The 23,170-nt window shown below is 37.8% G+C and overlaps 2 protein-coding genes across 2 annotated transcripts in view; both read left to right on the top strand.

Annotated features, from left to right (window-relative positions):
- The first annotated feature begins 506 nt into the window (after positions 1-506).
- On the top strand, positions 507-9,971 carry tcp11l1 (t-complex 11, testis-specific-like 1). Its single transcript, XM_067435731.1, has 10 exons — positions 507-649; positions 1,042-1,195; positions 1,277-1,409; positions 1,559-1,679; positions 5,737-5,957; positions 6,037-6,173; positions 6,292-6,455; positions 8,186-8,367; positions 8,628-8,800; positions 8,901-9,971. The coding sequence occupies exons 2-10, from the start codon at positions 1,048-1,050 to the stop codon at positions 9,116-9,118; spliced, it is 1,497 nt and encodes a 498-aa protein (XP_067291832.1). The 5' UTR covers positions 507-649; positions 1,042-1,047; the 3' UTR covers positions 9,119-9,971.
- Positions 9,972-11,112: 1,141 nt separating this feature from the next.
- Positions 11,113-23,170, top strand: part of hipk3a (homeodomain interacting protein kinase 3a) — a 43,221-nt gene continuing 31,163 nt past the window's right edge. The window contains 3 exon segments of the mRNA XM_067436966.1: positions 11,113-11,453; positions 11,456-11,506; positions 17,386-18,595. Coding sequence (XP_067293067.1) covers positions 11,432-11,453; positions 11,456-11,506; positions 17,386-18,595 — 1,283 coding nt within the window. The 5' untranslated portion in view covers positions 11,113-11,431.

The following is a 23,170-nucleotide window of genomic DNA, read 5'->3' as shown; positions in this document are numbered from 1 at the left end:
CTCTCTTAATCATAGACAGTAAAAGAAATAGGCGGTAAAAGAAAAGTTGCCTTTGCCGCCACCTAGTGTACACTGTGCAACGAAGGAAGGGAGAAAGCTGTTTCCTCTGTATCTCACACACCCTTTTTGTTGTAACTTTTGTATTTGTATATTTTTAGTATGGCATGGCATAATAAACAAGCGAAATATTTTTTTCCTAACATTGCAGGGTCAAGTATTTAACTTTTTAACGAAATTTCTTCTGTACCTTTGTAATGTGTACTATTTAAATATATGAATTTGAGTTTGATTTAATTTAGAATTATTATAAAAAAATACTATTAATTTGATCCACTTTTAATCAGAATTGTGATTTTATAGCTCTGAATCCTCCCTGTTCGAAGCACATGCGCTAGGGGGCGGCCGAAGTTTTTGTTTCTACTGGAAAATGTAGTTCTATGTTTCATTTACAAAGCTTCATTCCCATTCAAAATCGCATCTCAAAAACTACAAAGGAACCGTCGGAATTGTACTTCCGTAAATACACGCATCAGGTTGTATTGATTCATCCAGAACAAAACGCTCGGGCTCTTATTTTGATTATATGTGGCGAATTGCAACTGCGTGAAAATAAAGTGTATGCTGGTGCTTGCTGCTTCAACGAATCCAGGTAAACTGTAAAAGAGAAATCTGAAACACGGATGACCGGATATTAGAGTGCAGACAGATGCGACATTGCATCTCAGAGATTTATGGGATCAGACTGGTTGTTATGTTAACCAAATCAATATAGATACGCTAGCGAGTTTTTAGGAATAAAAAATATTTGCAATTGACTAACGTTAGTAGAGGGGTTAGGGTATCAGAGAGCAATTGTTTATTGATTGTAAAGGCGCTCTAGTCTTTTCCTTCTGTTTTATAATAACAACAAAAACTTCACAATCAGCTCGCTGTCATACTATTGCCAGAAAAAAAAAATCAGTGTGGTCATTTTAGTGGGGAATTGGCTAGAGCAGCTTATGTTATAGTCTGCTATTTTGTCAGCTTTGTTTGTGTTTTCAGCAAAAGATGCCTAAGGAATCTGATGAGTCCTCCAAAGAGGAGCAGCGCAAGATTGACAAGGATGGGAAAGAGGACACTGTGGAACCATCAGAAGAGATGATCCGGAAGAGGATCAGAAGAAATACTCCAAGTCCTCACAGACTCACCCCCCAGTGTAAGGAGATAATGTTTATTAATTAAAAAATGTGGCAAATCACACTTTAACAATGTTAATGTTGCATTCAAACACTCACAGCCAGTCCATCCAGATTTGTCTCAGCGGAAGAGCTTATGGAGACAGCCAAAGGAGTCACTAATCTGGCACTGGCCCATGAGATAGTGATGAACAGTGGTTTTCAAGTCAAGCCTTATGAGCCAGAAGAGGGAAGGTAATGGACTTGTTATCATGATAATCGCAGTGTTCTCAATGTGCTAATGATATAGTTGAAATGTTAGTATGTTCATTTGTTTTCTTAAATACAAATCATTGTATTGTAATGCAGTTATAATAAAATGGATATTATATATATATACTTAGTTTGGAGAAACAGGTCAAGGAAATTATGCACAGAGCATTCTGGGATTGCCTTGAGTCACAGCTGAAAGAGGACCCACCATCTTACAGCCATGCTGTCACACTGGTTGGTGAAATTAAAGAGGTAAGGAAAGAATCTAGGCTATATATATATATACATACTAGTGGTGGTGGTGGTGGTGGTGGTGGGGGTAATTGTGATTAATCGCATTCAAAATAAAAGTTTGCGTTTACATAATATATATATATATATATATATATATATATATATATATATATATATATATATATATATATATATATATATATATATATATATATATATATGTGTGTGTGGATACTCTGTGTGTATATATATATATATATATATATATATATATATATATATATATATATATATATATATATATATATACATACAGTGAGGAAAATAAGTATTTGAACACCCTGCTATTTTGCAAGTTCTCCCACTTAGAAATCATGGAGGGGTCTGAAATTGTCATCATAGGTGCATGTCCAATGTGAGAGACATAATCTAAAAAATATAGAAATCACAATGTATGCTTTTTTTCTATTTATTTGTATGATACAGCTGCAAATAAGTATTTGAACACCTGAGAAAATCAATGTTAATATCCTCCACACAGATCTTCTCTAGATCAGTCAGGTTTCTGGCCTGTCACTGAGAAACACAGAGTTTGAGCTCTCTCCAAAGATTCTCTATTGGCTTTAGGTCTGGAGACTGGCTATGCCACGCCTGAACCTTGATTTGCTTCTTACAGAGCCACTCCTTGGTTATCCTGGCTGTGTGCTTCGGGTCATTGTCATGTTGTAAGACCCAGCCTTGACCCATCTTCAATGCTCCAATTGAGGGAAGGAGGGTGTTCCCCAAAATCTCGCAATACATGGCCCCAGTCATCCTCTCCTTAAAGGGGTGGTTGCATGCGATTTCACTTTTTTAACTTTAGTTAGTGTGTAATGTTGCTGCTTGACCATAAACAGTATCTGCAAAGTTACATCGCTGAAAGTTTAATGCAAACGGAGATATTGTCTTTTAAAGTTACGACAGTTTATTTGCCTACAAAAACAGTAGGTTTGGACTACAACAAGCTTCTTCCTGGGTTTGTAACATTATAAACTTCTGCCCGTAATGTTAAGGGGCGTGGCGTTTCCGGACAACCTGTGCTTTGCACTTTAGCCAATAAAAATTCATGAAACCTCATTTGGCCATCTAACCAATCTAAGACCATTGATTTTTTCGGAGGGATGGGCTTCATAGAAGCAGGAAGCAAACGAGCTGTTCAAAGGATATTGGAGACAGCGGAGTTGAATAAAGGTCAAATATTTAAAAAATATGGCGTTAAAATTTTTTTTTTATTAAGACGTTATACTGTGGCCCATAAATACTGTTGGTAATACTTAGTGTATTACCAACAGTAACCTTGGAAACGGTGATCCCAGCTCTTTTCAGGTCATAGACCAGCTCCTCCTGTGTAGTTCTGGGCTGGTTTCTCATCTTTCCTAGGATCAGTGAGACCCCACGAGGTGAGATCTTGCATGGAGCCCCAGTCCGAGGGAGATTGACAGTCATGTTTAGCTTCTTCCATTTTCTAATGATTGCTCCAACAGTGGACCTTTTTTCACCAAGCTGCTTGGAAATTTCCCTGTAGCCCCTTCCAGCCTTGTGGAGGTGTACAATTTTGTCTTTGGACAGCTCTTTGGTCTTGGCCATGTTAGTAGTTGGATTCTTTCTGATTGTATGGGGTGGACAGGTGTCTTTATACAGCTAACGACCTCAGAAAGGTGCATCTAATTTAGGATAATAAATGGAGTGGAGGTGGACATTTTAAAGGCAGACTAACAGGTCTTTAAGAGTCAGAATTTTAGCTGATAGACAGGTGTTCAAATACTTATTTGCAGCAGTATCATACAAATAAATAGTAAAAAAATACTAAATTGTGATTTCTGGATTTTTTTAAATTTTATTTTATGTCTCTCACAGTGGACATGCCCCTACGATGAAAATTTCAGACTCCTCATTGATTTCCAAGAGTGAGAACTTAGCAGGATGTTCAAATACTTATTTTCTTCACTATATATATATAATATAATATATATATATTTATATATATACATATATATATATATATATATATATATATATATATATATATATAAATATATATATATATATATAATATATAATTTATCTCATATAATTTTTTTATATAAATTTTTTTTGCATGTGTGTGCATATATATATATATATATATATATATATATATATATATATATGCACACACATGCAAAAAAAATGTATATAAAAAAATTATATGAGATAAATTATATATTATATATACAATATATACATGCATGTGTGTGTATAAATATACACAGTACTTACACACATATATAATGTAAACACAAACTTTTATTTTAGATGGGATTAATGTTTCTCCAGTACTAATACATACATACGTGTGTGTGTGTGTGTGTGTGTGTGTGTGTGTGTGTGTGTGTGTTTATATGTATACCTCAGGGTGTATATCACACCTCTCCTCATAAAATTGCACTGGTTGCCATTTGCTGCTCACATCAAATTGAAGGCACTGATGTTTGCCTGCAGAACAACCACTGGTTCTCCATCTTTATACCTAAACTCACTACCTCAGACCTTCGTGCCCTGCAGAAGCTTGCATTCTGCAATGAGCGGCGCCTTATAGGGTAATCCCAAAGAGGCACAAAATCACGTTCACTGACCTTTACCTTGACTGTTCCAAACTGGTGGAATGACCTGCTTAACTCAACCCAATCTGCTGAGTCTTTAGCCATTTTTAAGAAACTGCTGAAGACGTGTCTTTTTCTAAACTGCTGAAGATGCATCATTTTGCTATGTGTACTGTGCTAAAATAACTGGGACTAGTCACAGCACTTGCATATTGTTGCCCTATTGTTGCTTGATTGCTTCTATTGCTCTCCTCATTAAGTTGGTTTGAATTAAAAAATATATATAATCTATATAGATATAGATGTATACGTATACGTCTATATATACTCACCGGCCACTATATTAGGTACACCTGTTCAACTTAACGCAAATATAAAATCAGCCAATCATGGCAGCAACTCAATTTATTCATGTAGACATGGTCAAGATGATCTGCTGAAGTTCAAACTGAGCGTCAGAATGGGGAAGAAATGTGATTTAAGTGACGTTGTACATGGCATGGTTGTTGGTATTTCAGAAAGTGCTGATCTACTGGGATTTTCACACACAACTATTTCTAGGGTTTCCAGAGAGTGGTCAAAAAAAGTGAAAATATCCAGTGAGTGGCAGTTCTGTGAGCCAAAATGCCTTGTTCCTGCCAGAGGTCAGGTTCCAGCTGATAGAAAGGCAACAGTAACTCAAATAACCACTCATTACAACCAAGGTCTGCAGAAGAGCATCTGAACACACAACACGTCAAACCTTGACACATGGACTACAGCAGCAGAAGACACACCAGGTGTCACCGATGTCAGCTAAGAACAGGAAACTGAGGCTATAATTTGCATGGGCTCACCAAAATTGGACAGTAGAAGCTTCTGCAGCATCACAGAAGGGTTTCAACATTTGTAATAGTTATGTATGAGTCAATTGTCCTCAGTGTGAAAAGATGGATCTCCAAATCATACACTCATTGCTGGAGAGGTTTCAAATATACAAAAGATGCTGGAAAACCAAAGTATTTGCTGGACCTGGAGGATTTTTCTGAAGAACATTAAGCAGTTTAACTGCTCAGGACGAACAAGGGACTCGAGAATAACCATCAAAAAAACAAAAAAGCAGCTGTGGATCATCCAGGTAACAAAACACAGTATTGAGAATCAAGGGTATGCGAACTTTTGAACAGGGTCATTTTTATAAATGCAACTTGTCTGGGCTATATGTATGTAAACATCTTTTTATGTAAAATACACATACATACATAGATACATACATACACACCTGACCGGTACTGTATGTGTATATATGTGTGTGTATACATAACGTGTATTATATATATATATAAAATGATGTGCATGTTATTATTTGGTAAATTTATATTATATACTTTCTCAACATATCTGTGCACATTAAGAAAATGTTAAAGAAAATGTTTGAAGATGTTCATTAGTTCCCTGTCTCCCTGTTTTTCCAGACCCTGCTGTCTTTTCTGTTGCCAGGACAGAGCCGATTGAGAGGGCAAATTGAAGAGACTCTGGACCTCTCATTGATCCAGCAGGAGGCTGAAAACGAAGCTCTAGACATCAGTAAAGTAGCCAGGTTCATAATTGACATGATGGGCACCTTTTGCGCACCCTGCCGGGATGAAGACATCAGACAGCTGCGTAAAATCACTGACATCGTGCCCCTTTTTAAGTAAGTCACTTAAACTGATCAAGCCGACAGTCACGTAACTCCATATCATATAATCATGTTTATTTGTACACATCTGCAGGTCTATATTTGCAGTGCTAGACAAAATGAAGATCGACATGGCCAACTTCGCTGTGAGCAGCCTGCGACCTCACCTTTTACAGCAGTCGGTGGAATACGAGCGGAAGAAATTTCACGAGTTCCTTGAAAAACAACCCAGTAAGGAATATCAATTACTTGTATGATATACATAATCAATGAATGTTCTGCTATGCATGCTTTTTGCACTTCAGCAGATGCTAATCTCTGTAATTTAGGTATGTATTCATGTTTGCAGATGCTTTGGATTTCACAAAGAAATGGCTCCAGGACACAGCAGATTATGCAGCCAGTGGAGAAATGGAGGGTGGAGCAACCTCCACAACAATTCCTGCTCAACTCCACAATCTTGCCTATTTACGCCTGTTAAAATGGGACCATGAGGCTGAGTCTTTCCCAGAGGTAATGTGTCATTGGGTATCACTGAAAAAAAGAAAATGCAATTCATACATACAGTAAAACACTTCTTGATAAGTGTGATTTTAATTTCTGAATAAAAAATATTTTTGTAGTTTTGTATTTTGATATTTTTTTTGGAGGGCATATATGGATAATACAACTGTCCTGATATCATAATAGAGAATTGTAATAATTCATGATATTTGTACAAAAATGCTTTTTACCTAAAAAAAAAAAAAAAAAACATACTCGTCAAAAGTTTTTTTTTTTTTTTCTTTAAAAAAAAGAAATTAATACTTGGAGGTATTAAATTGATTTGGAAGTGACGGTAAAGACATTTAAAAAGTTACAAAAGATTTCTACTTCTATTAATCAGTGTTTTCAACACTGATAGTAATAAGAAATGTTTGGAGCACGAATCATCATATTAGAATGATTTTTGAAGGATCATGTGACAATGGAGACTAATGATGTAATGATGCTGAAAATCACAGGAATTAATTTCATTTTACATATTTAAATATATTTCAAATAAATTAAGTTTAATAAAAACAAGATTACTGTTTTTGCTTTGTCTTTGATTAAATAAATGCAGCATTGGTGAGCATTAGAGACTTTTAAAAACAAAATTAAGAATCTTACAAACTCCAAACATTTGAGTTATAGGGGTTATGGTTGTTAAGGCTGATGTCACGCGGCAGGGCTTCCGGGTCCAAACGCTCTATCTTATACCACAAAAAAAAAACTACAAACGGTGCTAATATACAAACACAATGTGGTGTAATACTACAAAAAAGCTATAATCATAACCTTTTTCTCCATAGCAAAATTCAAGATGGCCAGACAGTGATTCGTCTTTTTTAAATCGTTAAAATAGTAATGTATGTGACGCTGTGAGCACAGAGACTGTTGTGTAGATTTTTTTTAAACGTTTGATGTTTAATATGAATAAATAGCGCTCATAAACGGGCGTCAATGGCATTCTCAAGTGAAACGAGTTGAGGCTTGGACCCAGAAACGGCGTTCCTTACGTCACGACTTAACAAGCGGATAGACCAGTGCACACCACGTGTACACTGCTTGTTTTCATACAAAAATAAAAGTATTACAATGTAAAAGATTATTATTGTGTACATATAGACAGAAATGACTACGTCATAATGGATAGTCATTGCATGTATCAGAGTTAGCTATTTTCAGTAATGACGAATGAAATTGGCTGATTTGATCAATCGTGCCAATACACATTTAAACTGATTTATCAGGTTGAGGGTGTCTATATTCCGCCATGTAAATAGCAATCTGCCATGGTGCAAGTGCACCTGGCTTTTAAAGGGAATGGGAGATGAGACTCTGATTGGTTTACTGCATGTCATGCCCACAACGCCCCCATTACTCATTAAGAGAGTAGGTACAACACTTTTGGTCCATTCGCCTGTCACACTGACCAATTTTTTTCTGTCGTTAAACTAGCAAAAGTGGATTCGGACATGCTCTAAGTGCACCTGCGCCATGCGCTTCAGACCATGCGCACTATTAAAATAGGGCCCATTATATATATTTATATATTGTATATTTATTTATATAATTTACATTTCACAGTCAATAAAATGGTTTCCCAAAATGAAATTAAAAAAATGAAAATATTTTCCTACATTGTGTACACTCTGTCAGTGACTCCAAAACTTGCTGCTGTTCTTACCCTCCCTTTTCTCCCTCCTGTGATCAAACAGACTCTTCTCTTGGATCAGTGCAGATTTCAGGAGATGCAACAGGAGCTGGAACAGCTGGCATTGGTGGCATCAATCCTGCTCATAGTGTATAACAGTGCTGGGGAAGCCATTTCTGGACTCCCAGGACTCAGTGAAAGACTGAAGAAAACCATTAAGATTCTGTTAGGAGAGATGCACACATTGTAAGTTTGAGGTTGGCTTTTCTTCCCTTTGACGTGTATATATTTAAGTGAAACAGCTTCTTGAACAATAAAAAAAATGTAGGACGGGGCTTGATTTTGTTCTTCTGGAATTGTTTGGATGATTGTGTTCTGCAATTGCTGTGATATGTGAGTTCACATGAATTGAAATATTGATTTTGATTTCATGGTGACTTTCTATTACAATGCTATTTCTAATGCTTCACACTTGTATAAGCAACTGTTGTACGTTTCTCTTATAGGTCCTTCAAAGCAGACGAAACCTTTGCTGCTGTTGCAGAGAAATTGTGTTTAGAGCTCAGAGGATGCTTGTCTCAGCATGGCTTTTCCCCATTTTCCTCAGACAGAGAGAACACATTGAAAGGCCAAATTGTTGCTGCAAAGTCTGTGGACAACCCCATCCGCAAGGTCATTGGTAAGGGCAGCCCTTTATGGTGTACTTTGACAACCCAAAAAGCAGTTAGGATTCCATTTAGAAGTGAAGTTATATCTAAAACTGTATTTGTTTTAATTAGACTCCCGGATCCAGATGTACCTTCTTGGCTTCCTGGAGTCAAGCACCAACCGGAGTGCCCCAGCTCTCCCTGGCGGTCTGATGCCCATCAGCAAAGAGTTAGAGGAGATTGCCGTCAAGCTGGAACGTTTGGTGACCTTCAACAAGCTAGTTTACTCTCCGTTCTACCAGAAGATCCTCCAAGACATTCTGAAACAAGGGGAAGGTTTAGACGTGTAAACAAAACACTTGAAATACTTAAGGTACCACTAGTAATCCTGGCTTTCACATTCTGTAGCTATATATATGGATTATAGTGTCTATAAACTAGCTAATAAACCCCTAAAAGCTCACATGCTAGCACTCGTGGATATTTAAGGATTATCATTCCAAAGGTCTTCTCTTTGCATTGTATATCAGGGAATATTTGTGAATGTATCAAGACATTTGATTTGCCTAAAGCTTTGATTACTTTAGGCAATGACTGATAACTGGTAGAATAGAGTACTGAAATGCAATAGAGGAGATTCTTGCGAACACTGTTATTGTGTGTAATAAAATATAACAAAAAAACAATACTTGCATTTAAAAAGAGATTCACTTCCAATAACAATTGACTAGTTTCAAACATTTTCTGTTATAGCCTGAACCCTTACAAAAAGGTTATTGAGGTTTCTGGTTGGTTGTTTGGATAAATTTGGGGTAAAGGATGGATATTTGACTGGTGCCTTAGATTGTGAAGTGCCACCCATGTTTATGTGCACAATTTTCTCTATAATGCTCATTGTAACCTAAAGATTATCCCAGTGTTGGTCCCACAGTCATGAGAAACCTGGAATACCAAGCATGTTCTTTAAAAAAAAAAAAGAATTCTTGATTTTTAATTTATTTATTTAAAAATAAAGTTTCTGTCAGCATTAAGCATGTTTCACAGAAGACATCTTCACCTCATAAGCAAATATATTCCCCAACTGCACTTCTCTATGTTTTATCTTCATAACCTTCTAAGGTGTGTCTTAGCAATGCAGTATTACTAATGGTTATTTGAAACTGAATGCTGGCTGTCAATAAAAAAAAATATTTGAGGTGTGTAGTATAACATTTTTGAGTGTTTTTGCTGTTTTCTTCTCCCATTTATGTAATTCACATGGCATATTTTATTATATTGCATTGTTGTATATTAATTTATACTATTTTGGTAACGCTTTACAATAAGGTTACATTTGTTAAGATTAGTTCACAACATTAGCTAACATGAACTAAAGGCAAATCTAAAGAATTTAATAATCTTAGTTAATGTCAAATTAAACATTTACAAATGCATTTAGATTGTTTTAATGGACCTCAACATGATTAGACAATGAACAGTTGTATTTGTATTAACTGATGTTAACAAAGATTAATAAAATACTGTAACAAATGTAATGGACACCACCACTGGAATCTGGAGCAGTGCAGATGAGTTCTCTGATGTGATGCTTCTCTGTCTGGCCATCTGATGGACGAGTCTGGATTTGGCAGTTGCCAGGAGAATGGTACTTGCCTGACTGCATTGTACCAAGTGTAAAGTTAGGTGGAGGGGGGATTGTGGTGTGGGGTAATTTTCAGGGGTTGGGCTTGGCCCCTTAGTTCCAGTGAAAGGAACTCAGTGCTTTAGCATACCAAGACATTTTGGATGATTTCATGCTCCCAACTTTGTGGGAACAGTTTAAATATGGCCCCTTCCTGTTCCAACATGACTGTGCACCAGTGCACAAAGCTAGGGTTATAAAGACATTGATGAGCAAGTTTGGTGTGGAGGAACTTGACTGGCCCGCACAGAGGCTTGACCTCAACCCGACAGAACACTTTTGGGATGAACTGTGAGCCAGGACTTCTCTTCCAACATCAGTGCCTGACCTCACAAATGCGCTTCTAGAAAAATGGTCAAGCATTCCCATAAACACTCCTAAAGCTTGTGGAAATCCTTCCCAGAAGAGTTGAAGCTGTTATAGCTGCAAAGTGTGGGTCAACACCATATTAAACCCTACAGATGTAAAGCAAGCCGTTCCCAAACTTTTTGCAATATAGTGTAAGTGTGTTGTTGCCCAAGTATTAGTATGCATTGGCCAAAACACCTTATTTCAGATCCCACCAGACGGGGTCACTATACAGCAGAACTGTGCCCTACTTCCGTGGGCGTTTCATGTTTTGTGTGTTGACTCTCCAGCCCTGTTCATGGCAGTAAAGCTTCACCAGATCTGAATCACCTCACGCGCTGGAAGAAGCAGCGCGACTCGAGCGCTCAGCTGAGAGAGCTCGAGCGAGTTGAGCTGACAGAGTTTGTCCATCGCCGTCAGGAGGAAACAAACAAGGGGGGCTTAAACGTCCTCGACATGACGACAAAAACCTCCCCTGACCGAAACGGATATCCTTAACTCTACCCTGGACCTTGTTCGGTTCTCGTGGATGGCTTAGTATGCGAGTTTTGCGCAGTTGAAATGAGGGAGCTTGTATTTTTTTCTCCCTCGTCGTCCAGCGAGAGGACAAGATGGCAGCGCGAGCGCGTCGAGCATGCAGTGGGTGCGAATTAAACCCGAACATGTTCACTAAAGACCCGCGGTCCGACCACAGCTGCTGCCTGTGAAGGTAAGGAAGGTTTTAACGAGTTGTAGACGTAAATACGTGTCTGATACTTAATAGTGGAGATGTTAAATTAGACTTGGACTTCGGAGGAGTGCTCGCGAGCTCGTAGCTGTTGCGAAAAAGTTGCCACGCCACACCAAAAACTTGAAAGCAATGTCTCACAAGCTTTGGTGATGTGTGTTGGTACTGTCGATTGTCTGGATTTAATATAATGACAAACTTTATTTTTGTCTGATAACTTTAAATCTTTAAATGTTTGTGAATGCTAGCTGGTCACCAGCCAAACCCTTAATGTTTACCTAAATCCTACTGCTTAAAACCATGACGTAAATAAATACAGTTGCTGTATTTGGTCTTTAAGCATCAATCATTTAAGCATTAGTGCATATGAATTGTGGGTTTTAGAGTGAGTTTTCCCTATAAACTTGCCAGCTGTTGATCTTGTACTATAACGTACAAGTAACATGTTGCTCAATCGTCTGAAAATGCACAGGCCCGATTATCTGTTAGTATCTGACTTCTTTTTTTCTGTAACTTGAGAGTATGCTAGCAAGATAACAAACGCCTAAAAAAAAAAAAAAACTTTTATGAAATATTGCATTTCCTGTCTACTCTTTGAAAGATCCCCAATGCATTTCCTATATTTTTCAGTAACACGGGCAATACTTTTTAAACAAATCTCTAAATTTAACCATAATGCTTATTTAATGTATATTTTCCAGTACTTCACTGAGTTCCCACAGCTGTGGAAAACCTAGAAATAAAGTGGGATTGTGGAAATTTCCAGAGCTGGAAGTGAAATATAGATTTTTTTTTTTTTCCCTTCTGGTTAGCCTCCCTCAGCTGTAAAATATTTTATTTGCATTTTATTATTCTAGTGCACATAAATAGCCTATATAATAATTTATGTTTTTATTACTTGTAAATGACTGAAAGAATGATGGGAAATGAATTTCAAACCTTTTCATTATACAAACAGCATGCATGGTTATGCCATACAAACATTCAGTAACACTTTTATTTTACAGTGTCATTGTTACATATGTTGCATGTAGTTACTTAGTTATAACTATAAATTATTCATAATTACATGCAACTAAACCAACCTAATCCTAACCTTAGTTACTTTTACTTAATATTACTCCTTATTAAATGTAGAATCACAGTGTGACAGATGCCTTAAATAAAGTGGAATCATTTGTTCTTGCATTTTCATGATGTGTATTTCAATATAATGAAGTCGTTAATCATTGTATGTCATAGATTATAAGTTCCTCATTGTTATTGCTATCACTTTACATCACTGGGAAAATCGGTAAAGTCAGTTAAGTAAAGTTTACTTCCAAATCATTTCCTGCTATTAAACTTTTATAGCCCTTAACAGTTGCCGAATCAACAGGTGTTTTCCCTGTGCCATCTCACCCACCCCCATTAAGTCTCTACATGGGAAAGGTCAGTTTCCACCTGTTTATAGCAGAAGGCAGCACGTTTGAAAACAGTAGAGACTTGTAACCCAAAACCTTGGCCACTCCTAGTTACTTGAGGCTTACTCTACTACAGGACAGACCTCATAAAAACAATCCTTTTAAAGCTGTTGAGTGAATATCTTACTCTGCAAACCTAATCGTTTGCACAATAGGAGCAAGTATAGATTTAATTGCAACCGAAATGAATAGATTTTGGTAATGCAGTGTGAATGAATGAGGCCTTTTATAACGGTTCTTGAAGTGAAATGCGTCAGATATGCATTCCTCAAGAAACAACGTGACATGTTTGCATCCCTTTTATGTTTTCTAACCTCAATATTTGCCTTAATGAAATCCTACCTAGTCCACCAGAGTGCTAGCTGGTTTATAAATGTGTGTGAGAGAGTTAGTATGTGGGTGTGTTAGAGCCACACCTGTCCTCGTGTCTGAACTTGTGCCATATGTTGTGCCAGTATAAGTAGCCTGTCTTCCATTAAAACTAAGACGGCTAATCCCCAATTGTCTGTTGGATCTGCTAACATATTACACACACACACACACACACACACACACACTATGGCATACTAGGGCTGAACGATTAATCGCTTAAATGCTTATTTGTTCATCAAATCGCAATTACTGCAATTCACTTAAAATTACTTGAAATACATTTTCTAGAAGGAAGCTCAGCATTGATTATTTGCACGGTTGCATCTGATAAGTGTTTTTAGTTTCCCAGTTTACAGTAAATGCTACTTCACACAATCTCCATCTCTGCCGGTGCGGTGAGGTTGCACCGCTTGTAATATCTATTTGAAAAAGCAATGCTCACCAAACATGTTACCCCTTTTTTTTAATGAGAAGAGTTTCTAAACCTGTTGTTGTTTAATGTTTATAAAGGAAGAAATGAATTCACATATTAGGGCTGCACGTTTTCAAGTTTTTCACTAACCGTTAACCGATGCCCTTAGCGGTTAATACTCGGTTAACCATAGTGTGCATCAGGGTTATTATTTTTAGTTTATTAATTTGATGACCGCCATGTAGTGAACGCGCCTATAGAGAGAAATGCACATCGTGGAATACATAATCAGAGAGAAGCCTATTTCTTTTCGTTTTAAATTGTTAAAAGATATTTCAAGCACAATGTCTGTGAGGCCTACGCTGAGTTTCGTTAAATTAGGATGAGATGCGCTCCAGTTCACGAGCAATGCGAGTGGCCGCGAGGGCGCCTGAGCCTCTCCCGGCAGAGAGTTCAAGCATCTGTGGACTCGTTCCTTCAGCTCTGGCCATCTTGCTTTCAGTCCGCGATTAGCTTTTTTCGTTTTCTTCATTACAGTTATAAAGTAACGTCTGCTTTTCGCTAGTCCCTCACAAGTTTCTCACTTCAAACTTTCTTTCTTCTGATCCGTTATGCACAGCGCGCGCGGCTCCCGCTCTGCTTTTGCCCTAATGCGACTTATAGTCCAGTGCGACTTATGTTATTTTCCTCTTCATGACGCATTTTTTGACTGATGCGACTTATACTCCGGAGCAACTTATAGCCTGAAAAATGCGGTAAGCACTGCATTGCAATACTTACATTTTGCCCCGTCACTCTCAATTTTAAAGTGCTCCCACGCTCTACTTTTCTTTGCCCGCTTAGAAACTAAGCTGGTGATGACTTCTTCGTGTGGATATTACAAATGTCTGGGAGCGCTCTGGCAGTCTCTATTGGTGCAAAATATATTACAACTAAATTCAAAGCACGTCATTGACACCACTTAACCGAGCAAAATGTTTCACTCGGTTACGCAATTTTTAACGGTTAAGCGGTTAACCATGGACACCCCTAGCACATATTAGTATTGTAATTTTTAGGGGTGTAACAATACTTTGTTATATCGCGATATAAAAATGCTACTATGTGTATCTTTGGTGTAAATGATATGATATGCGAGATTTATTAATGCTCAGCTTACAGGATTTATAAGGTATAATTAGGGCTGGACGATATGGCCAAAATTTATATCACGATATATTTCTTAATTTTGGTCGATACGATATAATTTCGATATCGATATGAACTATATAAAAGCTTTAGAAAAACTACCAAGAACTGCCACAAAGGATTTCTGTACCTACAAACTTCTGACAAATTAATTTGCCAAGTCTATGAAACCTCCTCCTATAAAACTATATAATATTTTAGAAATAAAAACGGTACAAATAAATTAATGTTCACCTTTTATTTGTATTTAGCCTTTATACGAACAAGAAATGTGAAATCACCATCAAATAAACAAGACTCTCACTTCGCAGACGCAGTTTATTGAGCATTTTCTTTTAAGTTATAAATTTCAGTGAAGAACGATTCATAGCGCTATATTCTCCTTTTATGCAAAACTATACATTTATCTACTGATGCACAAAAAATAAATAAAATAAGACTCAATTCAGTGGCCAGCTATTTGTGCTCTGTTTGAGATGAGTGCACGCTGCTTTTTGCAAGGCTTTAAACAGGAGAATATGATACATTTTCGTGAAGCCATGTCTGACCGTCTTTCACAAGCTTTGAAAGGTAATTTAAACGAGAATGAACGCATTGGTGTTAATGACATTGTGTGCAAATGTGGAAAGTATTAAAACAAATGTGCCACTTGCCTCTTACATAAATAGTCTACATGGATTATTTGTAACGCTTGGCATCGTATTGTTACGTTAGACATTAGATTGATGCATCTATGTCGATGTATTGTTACACCCCTAGTCGGCACTCTCCGGCACAAGTTTAATATCAGCCCCATTCGCACGGGATTCGTATTATCTGGGGACCTCTGGTGATTTGTAATAATTGCAGAGAATGTCTGTGATCTTAATCCCGTGCGAATCGGCCATGTCTGTAATTTGTAAAGTAAAAATTCCCCCGCAAATTAGCCTACCTACCATATTTCGCCGAACACTGAGGTCCTGTGATAACATTAGTCCCGCCCGAAACGACATCTCTGTGATTTGGCCAGGATTAGCCGGATTGTATATACTTTTTGCAAGCTTTTTTTCTCCCTGTGAGCATTTCTATCTTTATCTTTCACGAAGAATAAAGTCTGCATTCATAATGCGCACCGTTAATTCCCGTGCAGCCGCGCCCGCACGGATTATACTTTCACTTTAGAATGAGTATCAATTTGAGAGTAATCTGATTGAATGGTGTGTTTAATATTAACATCAATACTGTTCTTAATGAAAAACAGAACAGAACAGTATAGTACAATGACAATCTTGTTTAAATAGGCGCTTTTACATTTAGTTTTGAAACTGAATCTTCCGCCGTATATTGTCAGCTTCCTACTCGTGATAAATGAAATCTGATTCCTGCCGCTGGTCTGAGCTCAGTTCATGGCGTCTGTTCGCTAACTGAACGAAATTATATTTATTTATTAGGCTACTCTAAAATAATCAAAACGATATCGATGCCTGTTTATGATTTCATACAGTTATCTATAACGAACATCATATCCGGGAGAAGTCAGTAAATTCGAGTAAAATCACAGGCTTTGCTTATCCCGTGCGAATGTGCCACGCAAAACTCAGATGTGGGGGAGTCATTTCTAAATCACAGAGGTCCCTAGATAATAATCCCGTGCGAATAGTGCTTTAGATAGACGAACCACTTCCACGCCACTAAAGAAAGTTAGTCTTTCTTCTCTTATCAACTGTTATCCTAACTTGTGGAAGCTCGTTCAGTCACATTTGTGTTGCGGTCAGGGAAACTCTCTTTGTAGCTAAAACGTGCCGCGTTGGATCTATCAGCCTACTACTGCTGAGCACTGGCTGCGTGTCCGTGGTGTAGGCCTACGTCATCACGCAAGAAGCCAATCGTGTTCTGCTCTTTCTGATGGCATGCGCCCTGAACGTCAGTGATATCGAAATATCGGAAATGTGTTTAAAAATCATATCACCGTTATTGAAAAAAATTATATCGCGATATATATTGATATTGAATTATTGTCCAGCCCTAGGTATAATGTTTAAAAAAATGTTTAAAAAAACACCTCTCCTTTATTTTGGCTTAAAATATTTAGATGCATATCGTATTATGAGTTCAGTATCGCAATTTGTATCAAACCTCGACACGACTATTGTTAAACCCCTAGTAATTTTACAGTTGTACTGTAAAAAAGTACCATTTTTTCTCACACTTAAAATAAATATTTACAGTAATATTTCTTACTGATATTTTATTTAATAATTGTAATAGTATATTATATATATAATCACACAAACAAGCACAGCATTCCTAAAGAATTGGCATTTAAAAATTGCTCTATTTTTCATGCAATTCATCTTAATAAACCTTTTAATATAGCAGAAGGTTTTGATTCATGTAAACAGCATCTGTGCAATGACTAACAGTATTCTTCCCTCTGTTCTTTATAGGTATGGCCTCACAGGTCACGGTCTGCCCACCACATGTTTATCAACCCCAGACAAGTGCCTTTTGCAGAGAGAAGAAAATCGATCCCATCAGCTGTGTTTACCATGAGAAGATCCCTCGCACTTACGTGGTCGGTGTGAATCTAGGCATTGCGCACCCTACGGATATTATACCTTTGTCGAGAATCGAAGCTTTGACTAGCGAGAAACCCTGCTCCGCACGGGACTTCTCAATACTGACTGAATCAGCTCCACAGGAGCTTCTCAGAAGGGCTTCCTCGCCATACAAGCGTGTGGCATCGGAGGGCGACCTTCAGTATTTCTCCAGAGTGGTCGGGGCAGTTGAAGAAAGTGGAGACAGTGTCCAGAACAGGCAAAGTAGTAGTAGTGGTAGTAATAGTATCGGCTCTCCGGAAGGGACGGAGAGAATCGAGAGTAACGGTGGTTTGAATTTGGTCGACGGAACCCAAAGATGTGGGTTTAAATGCAAAGGGGAGGAGCTTGAGAAGGGCAAGGGCATCATGCAGATAGTAGAGGAGCATTCGACTCTACCTGCCATGATGCAAACAAACGTCGGGAACACGAACGCAGTAGGTGTTGCCCCGCCCGAGCAGAACAGAACCGGGACAGGAGCAGTGAGCGGGACGGGTGACGGCGACTATCAGTTGGTTCAACACGAAGTGCTGTGCTCCATGAAGCACACCTACGAAGTCTTGGAGTTCTTGGGTCGTGGTACGTTCGGTCAGGTGGTCAAATGTTGGAAACGAGGCACCAATGAGATAGTGGCGGTGAAGATACTGAAGAACCACCCGTCGTACGCCCGCCAGGGCCAGATCGAGGTGGGCATCCTGGCCCGACTGAGCGGGGAGAACGCAGAGGAGCATAACCTGGTGCGGGCTTTCGAGTGTTTCCAGCACAGAAGCCACACATGTCTGGTGTTCGAGATGCTGGAGCAGAACCTGTACGACTTCCTCAAACAAAACAAGTTCAGTCCTTTGCCGCTGAAGGTGATTAGGCCCGTGCTGCAACAGGTGGCCACAGCGCTGAAGAAGCTCAGAAGCTTGGGCCTGATCCATGCCGATCTTAAACCGGAGAACATTATGCTGGTAGATCCTGTGAGGCAACCCTTCCGTGTGAAAGTGATTGACTTTGGCTCTGCCAGCCACGTCTCCAAAGCTGTGTGTTCTACATACCTGCAGTCTCGCTACTACAGGTAAGCTGTGTTTTTTTAATACTTCTTTTTATTTCTTCTAGTAGGCTTGCTACTGGTTGTCATGTCACCGTTTAATCATCAATAGACTTTTGCTGAAAAATTTGAAACTGTTTCAGCTCGTGTTTGTATTTGTGACAAGTGTGAAGATATAATTTGTAGCGTTCGTCTTGAGGAAGTTGAACTAAGGAACGTTTACTTAAGTCACACTTCCTGCCAGAACAGTTATGTAATGCTGTCTATATAGCTTTTGTGGAAGTTTGATGGCAATAATTCTTTGTTCAATTGTGCACTAACTGCCATGGAGCTACACCCATACTAACTTAATAATGCAACTCAAAAAACAAACACATGATGCTCTGAATTTTCTAAATCGACTAGTTTTGCATCCTGTGTGGGGTTTTTTAATGGGGTAAATTCTGACCGTGATGGCTGTACTTCGTGTCTCGATGTGGTTGGCAGTTCTTTAGGAAGAATTTGGTTTGCTAAAGTGATTCATGAGATGTGGAAGAACAGAAAGACTCTTAAATTAGAACATTCCAGATGTTTGTGTTTCAAGTTCCATTTCAAGCTTAAGTACAGAAATCTGTTTTTTACTCTCAATCTATAGAAAACTCTCCCTTCCAATAAAATGGATATTTGACCCAAAATGAAAATTGTAATTTGTCACCCCTATGTCATTTAATAGATCACAAACTGACTATAATGTTCAGATTCCGTATTAAAAATGTACTTTTATTCAGAAAGAATGCATTAAATTGAGCAAAAGTGACAGTAAAGACTGTCCTGCTGTTCTTTTAAACTTTCTACTCATTAAAGATTCCTAAAATAAAACGTCACTTTTCCCTCAAAAATATTCAGCAGGACAGTTGAAAACAGCTTTCTTGAGCAGCAAAGCAACATGTTCACATTATTTCTGAAGGATAATATGACACTGAAGATATATAGTAATGGCTGATGAAAATTCAGCTTTGCCGTCCCTGGAATAAATAAAATTTGACTATATAATAAAATTGGAACGTTAACTGTAATAATATTTCACCATATTGCTATTTTTACAAACTTTTACTGTTTGATCAAATAAATGCAGCCTTTGTGAGCGTAAAGGCCCTGATATTCTCACGGCAAAATTATTTTCCGTTCTTAGGTTAGAAATACGTGAGCAGCGATAAACTGTTAGTGGATATCTGACATCACCCACTCTTCCGTTTAGAGGAATCTGTAAATATGTGCTGCGTGCTTTCCTCTCAATAACAAAATAACCCTACAACAAAATTCAGAAAACAGCAAGCATTTTAATAACGCATAAGAAAAGCTTCTGATCATAGTTGTGTCCCTCTAGTAAAGTCACGTTTATTTATATAGCACTTTTATATTATAGATTGCTTTAAAATCAAGCAGCTTCACCGTATTAAACATGATTTTATTTTCTACTATAAATTGGTTCTCCAGTGTGTTCATGTTTTCAGTTGCGGACATCTGACCTTGACGGACTGAACAGGAGGAACAAAGCTGAAAAGATTTCTGCGTGAAAGAAGGCGGAGCCTCTGCAAACACCTACCTATTGCATAATCAGCACGGACCAATGATAGTACAAATGTGTTTAGCGGCCGTAGCAAATTGTTTGCTGTGGCAAGCTGTTTCAAACTCCGTTTTGGCCTATTTTTTTCGCTTGAAGTATATCGGGAGAAAAAATAATAATCTTACCGACCCCAAACTTTTGAAGAATGTTTCTTCTATTTGTCTGTCAGTGGGGTTAGACAGACATTTTAAATAAAATAGTGCAGGTTTAGAAATACATTAATTTGAGTAAATAGTTTTGGAATTATTAACTATCCCTTTAAGAGTCTGTGGCACTGAAAGTTATACAAATGATGGATTCGAACATGATGTGACATTGCGGTGCCGAGTACAGGTTGCCTTTGTATATGTGTTTGGTTTGTGGGGAAGCTATCAGTGAACAAGATAAAGAGGAACTAGGCACTAGTTTAAATAGGGCATTTTTTTGTGCTCTTTGTACTTTGGCACTGCCACATTTTGATGCCTGCAACTGCATGAACTCACGCAGGTGGCACGTGTGAATGTGTCGCTCGCTTTTGCATGAAAATGCATGTCTGTTGGTGCTGCTGTCGTTGAGCTCAAAAGAAGTGTGATAACAGATGTTTTTATAGAACGTTGTGAATAATCATTCACTTGCTTGTTTTTCTTTTTTTTTCTGGCAATTTGTACGTCACTCTTTACATAGCGTTCGTGTTAAATCATTACATAAGTACTGAGTAATCCTAATGAGCAACATGTACTTAATGTGCAATTATTTCGAGTGGTAGCATTGTAATGTAAAGTGTCCCCTTCTTTTTTTTCTGCTTTTGTTTCATAAAGTGCACATTTTGTTCTATAAACAAACACTTGAAGTGCTTATGATTACTTTAACTGAATCAGTGTTTAATTTTGTTAAAGCTAATTATTTTATTTCATGAAATGTTAAAGATTACTGTATATTACTGGTATTTGCATGCCAGATAAAAGCCCCATATTGTGGATGGGCCTACATCTGTGTTCACAATGTGTGCATCCCAAAGTGAAGGAAAAGTACAGCATGTGTTTCTTTTTTCCATTTGTCCCATGTTTTTGTCGGCATGATCGATGTTGTAAGAATCCATAGATTGTTCCCAGCACAAAACTGGCTCACCTAAATTTAGGGTGGATCTCGTCATGTTTATAGTCACTGTGGTATGTGAGGTTGTCATGACAAGTATTTCTTTTTTTTTTGTACTAAGAGCAGGCGTTGAGCATGTACCCATGTGCCAGGAAGTGACATTTTTGCAGGTGTTGTCAAATAGCAGAGCTGTTATTATATTTCACACAGTTTTAGAACTGTCGCCTGTTTGTTTGTCACATTTAAGGTATAGTTCACCTATTTGTTTTATTAATTGAAGAGATGTTTTGAGAAGAACCTTTAATAATTTAGTTCAGACAATTTAGTTTTTGTACAGTGATGCAATGTGTATGTTTTCAGGTAGGGCTGTGCAATTAATCAGAAATCATAATATTGCAATTTTTTTCCATGCTCCTGGCCCCAACCTCCCAGTATGCTGAGGTTGGTATCCGAACCAATCAGAATGCAGCGCACCTAAACTGAGCGCAAGAACGGAACAGACTGGGCATAACATATCAACATATGAAATAAATTTTTTATAGGCTAATATTTAAACAAAGCCTAATTAAATGGGCTAAGTTTTCTTGAACCCATGGGCGACAAAATCGGTGCATCCTGATGGACATTGTCCTTTAGCCTATGGCAGCGGATATAACTCACAATACAATAGACATTTTTAACCAGTTATGGGCTGTGCAAGACATAATTATAAACCATAAACTGTCTACTTTTATTTGTGTACACTCACAAAGGCCGTTGATTCAGAGAACGTATTATTTTGCATGCTCTTACTCCAAACGCTGTCTTTATTTCAATAATTTATTTTGTTTCTAAATTTAGTTCATATTTCTAACAAATGATATTCAGTGCCAAAATAACGAAAAAGAAATAAAAACCTTTGAGTTACCACCATGCAAATTAAAACATTTTGTTCTTTTAAAGCTACACTGTGTGATATTTTCTCCCATCTAGTGGTGAAAAGGTATATGACCATCCAGTGAATAATTGTTTCTGCTCCTCTCAATTTCGATTTCGTTTCAACTCCTACGGTGGCCGATTTAGTCATGACTTTCAGTTCGACCTCTTCGGTGAGTGTTGCGTCAACTCAAGTGATGAGGTAATTTTTGAAAACTATTATAATTTGCAGTTATTTAATTTACCAAATGATCTATGATCAAGTTAATCTATGTAAAATGAACAATAGAACTGAATAATAACCAGTTCATTGCTAACATCAGCTATCAGGTTCCCAGCTGAATGCAAGCTCTTAGTAAAGTAACTTTTATCAGTGCTATCGTTATTCTGTATGTTGTACAACACCACTAGCGTAAGGCAAACAAATTATTATGCAATTAAAATATTAATCTCATGTTATCCGTCATAGAACATGGATTTGTGTTATAAGGTAAACAATACTTTTTCATCATTGACGCGAGGAAAACTATCCTAGACGTCGTTCTAGTGTTATGCACAGCACACCATGATATAATTAGCCAAGCAACAATAAAACTTCCAATATACACAAATAGGCTGAATTAATATTACCTGTCGAGAAGAAAGCAGGCAATGTCGGCGTTCTTTTTAAAATCGTTGCTCCTCATGAGCTCTTTCCATCTTGGAAAGGCCACTCCAATATTTACTTTTGTCTTGTTGATTTGCCCGTTGCGTTGCCGTCTTAATTCTCTTTTCCGCTTCCTTGGCGACTCTGATACATATTCCGCAATGTTACTAGGTCCCCGACCGGGGTCGAATTCGGTAATCAATTCCGGGACGTGGTTGCTTTTACACAGAAGGCGACCCGGCAATGTTCCGGGAATATTGCGGGTCCGACGTGCAGTGTGAAAGGGGCTTAAGAGTGATGATCCTCCATCATCATAAAGCAGCCTCAAGCAATCCTCCTCTTCACATTCGACACAGTGCCA

Source organism: Pseudorasbora parva, chromosome 25, assembly GCF_024679245.1.
Source record: "Pseudorasbora parva isolate DD20220531a chromosome 25, ASM2467924v1, whole genome shotgun sequence".
In the NCBI taxonomy this organism is placed as follows: Eukaryota; Metazoa; Chordata; class Actinopteri; order Cypriniformes; family Gobionidae; genus Pseudorasbora; species Pseudorasbora parva.
Note: the sequence above shows the minus strand (reverse complement) of the source record. Positions and strands in the feature narration are given on the sequence as shown.

Excerpts from the sequence above, each read along its gene's own strand:
- tcp11l1 (XM_067435731.1), top strand. The coding sequence starts at position 1,048 with ATGCCTAAGGAATCTGATGAGTCCTCCAAAGAGGAGCAGCGCAAGATT. Across the intron at positions 1,196-1,276 it reads TCACAGACTCACCCCCCAGT|CCAGTCCATCCAGATTTGTC; the intron begins GTAAGGAGATAA and ends AAACACTCACAG. Across the intron at positions 8,801-8,900 it reads CCCCATCCGCAAGGTCATTG|ACTCCCGGATCCAGATGTAC; the intron begins GTAAGGGCAGCC and ends TGTTTTAATTAG.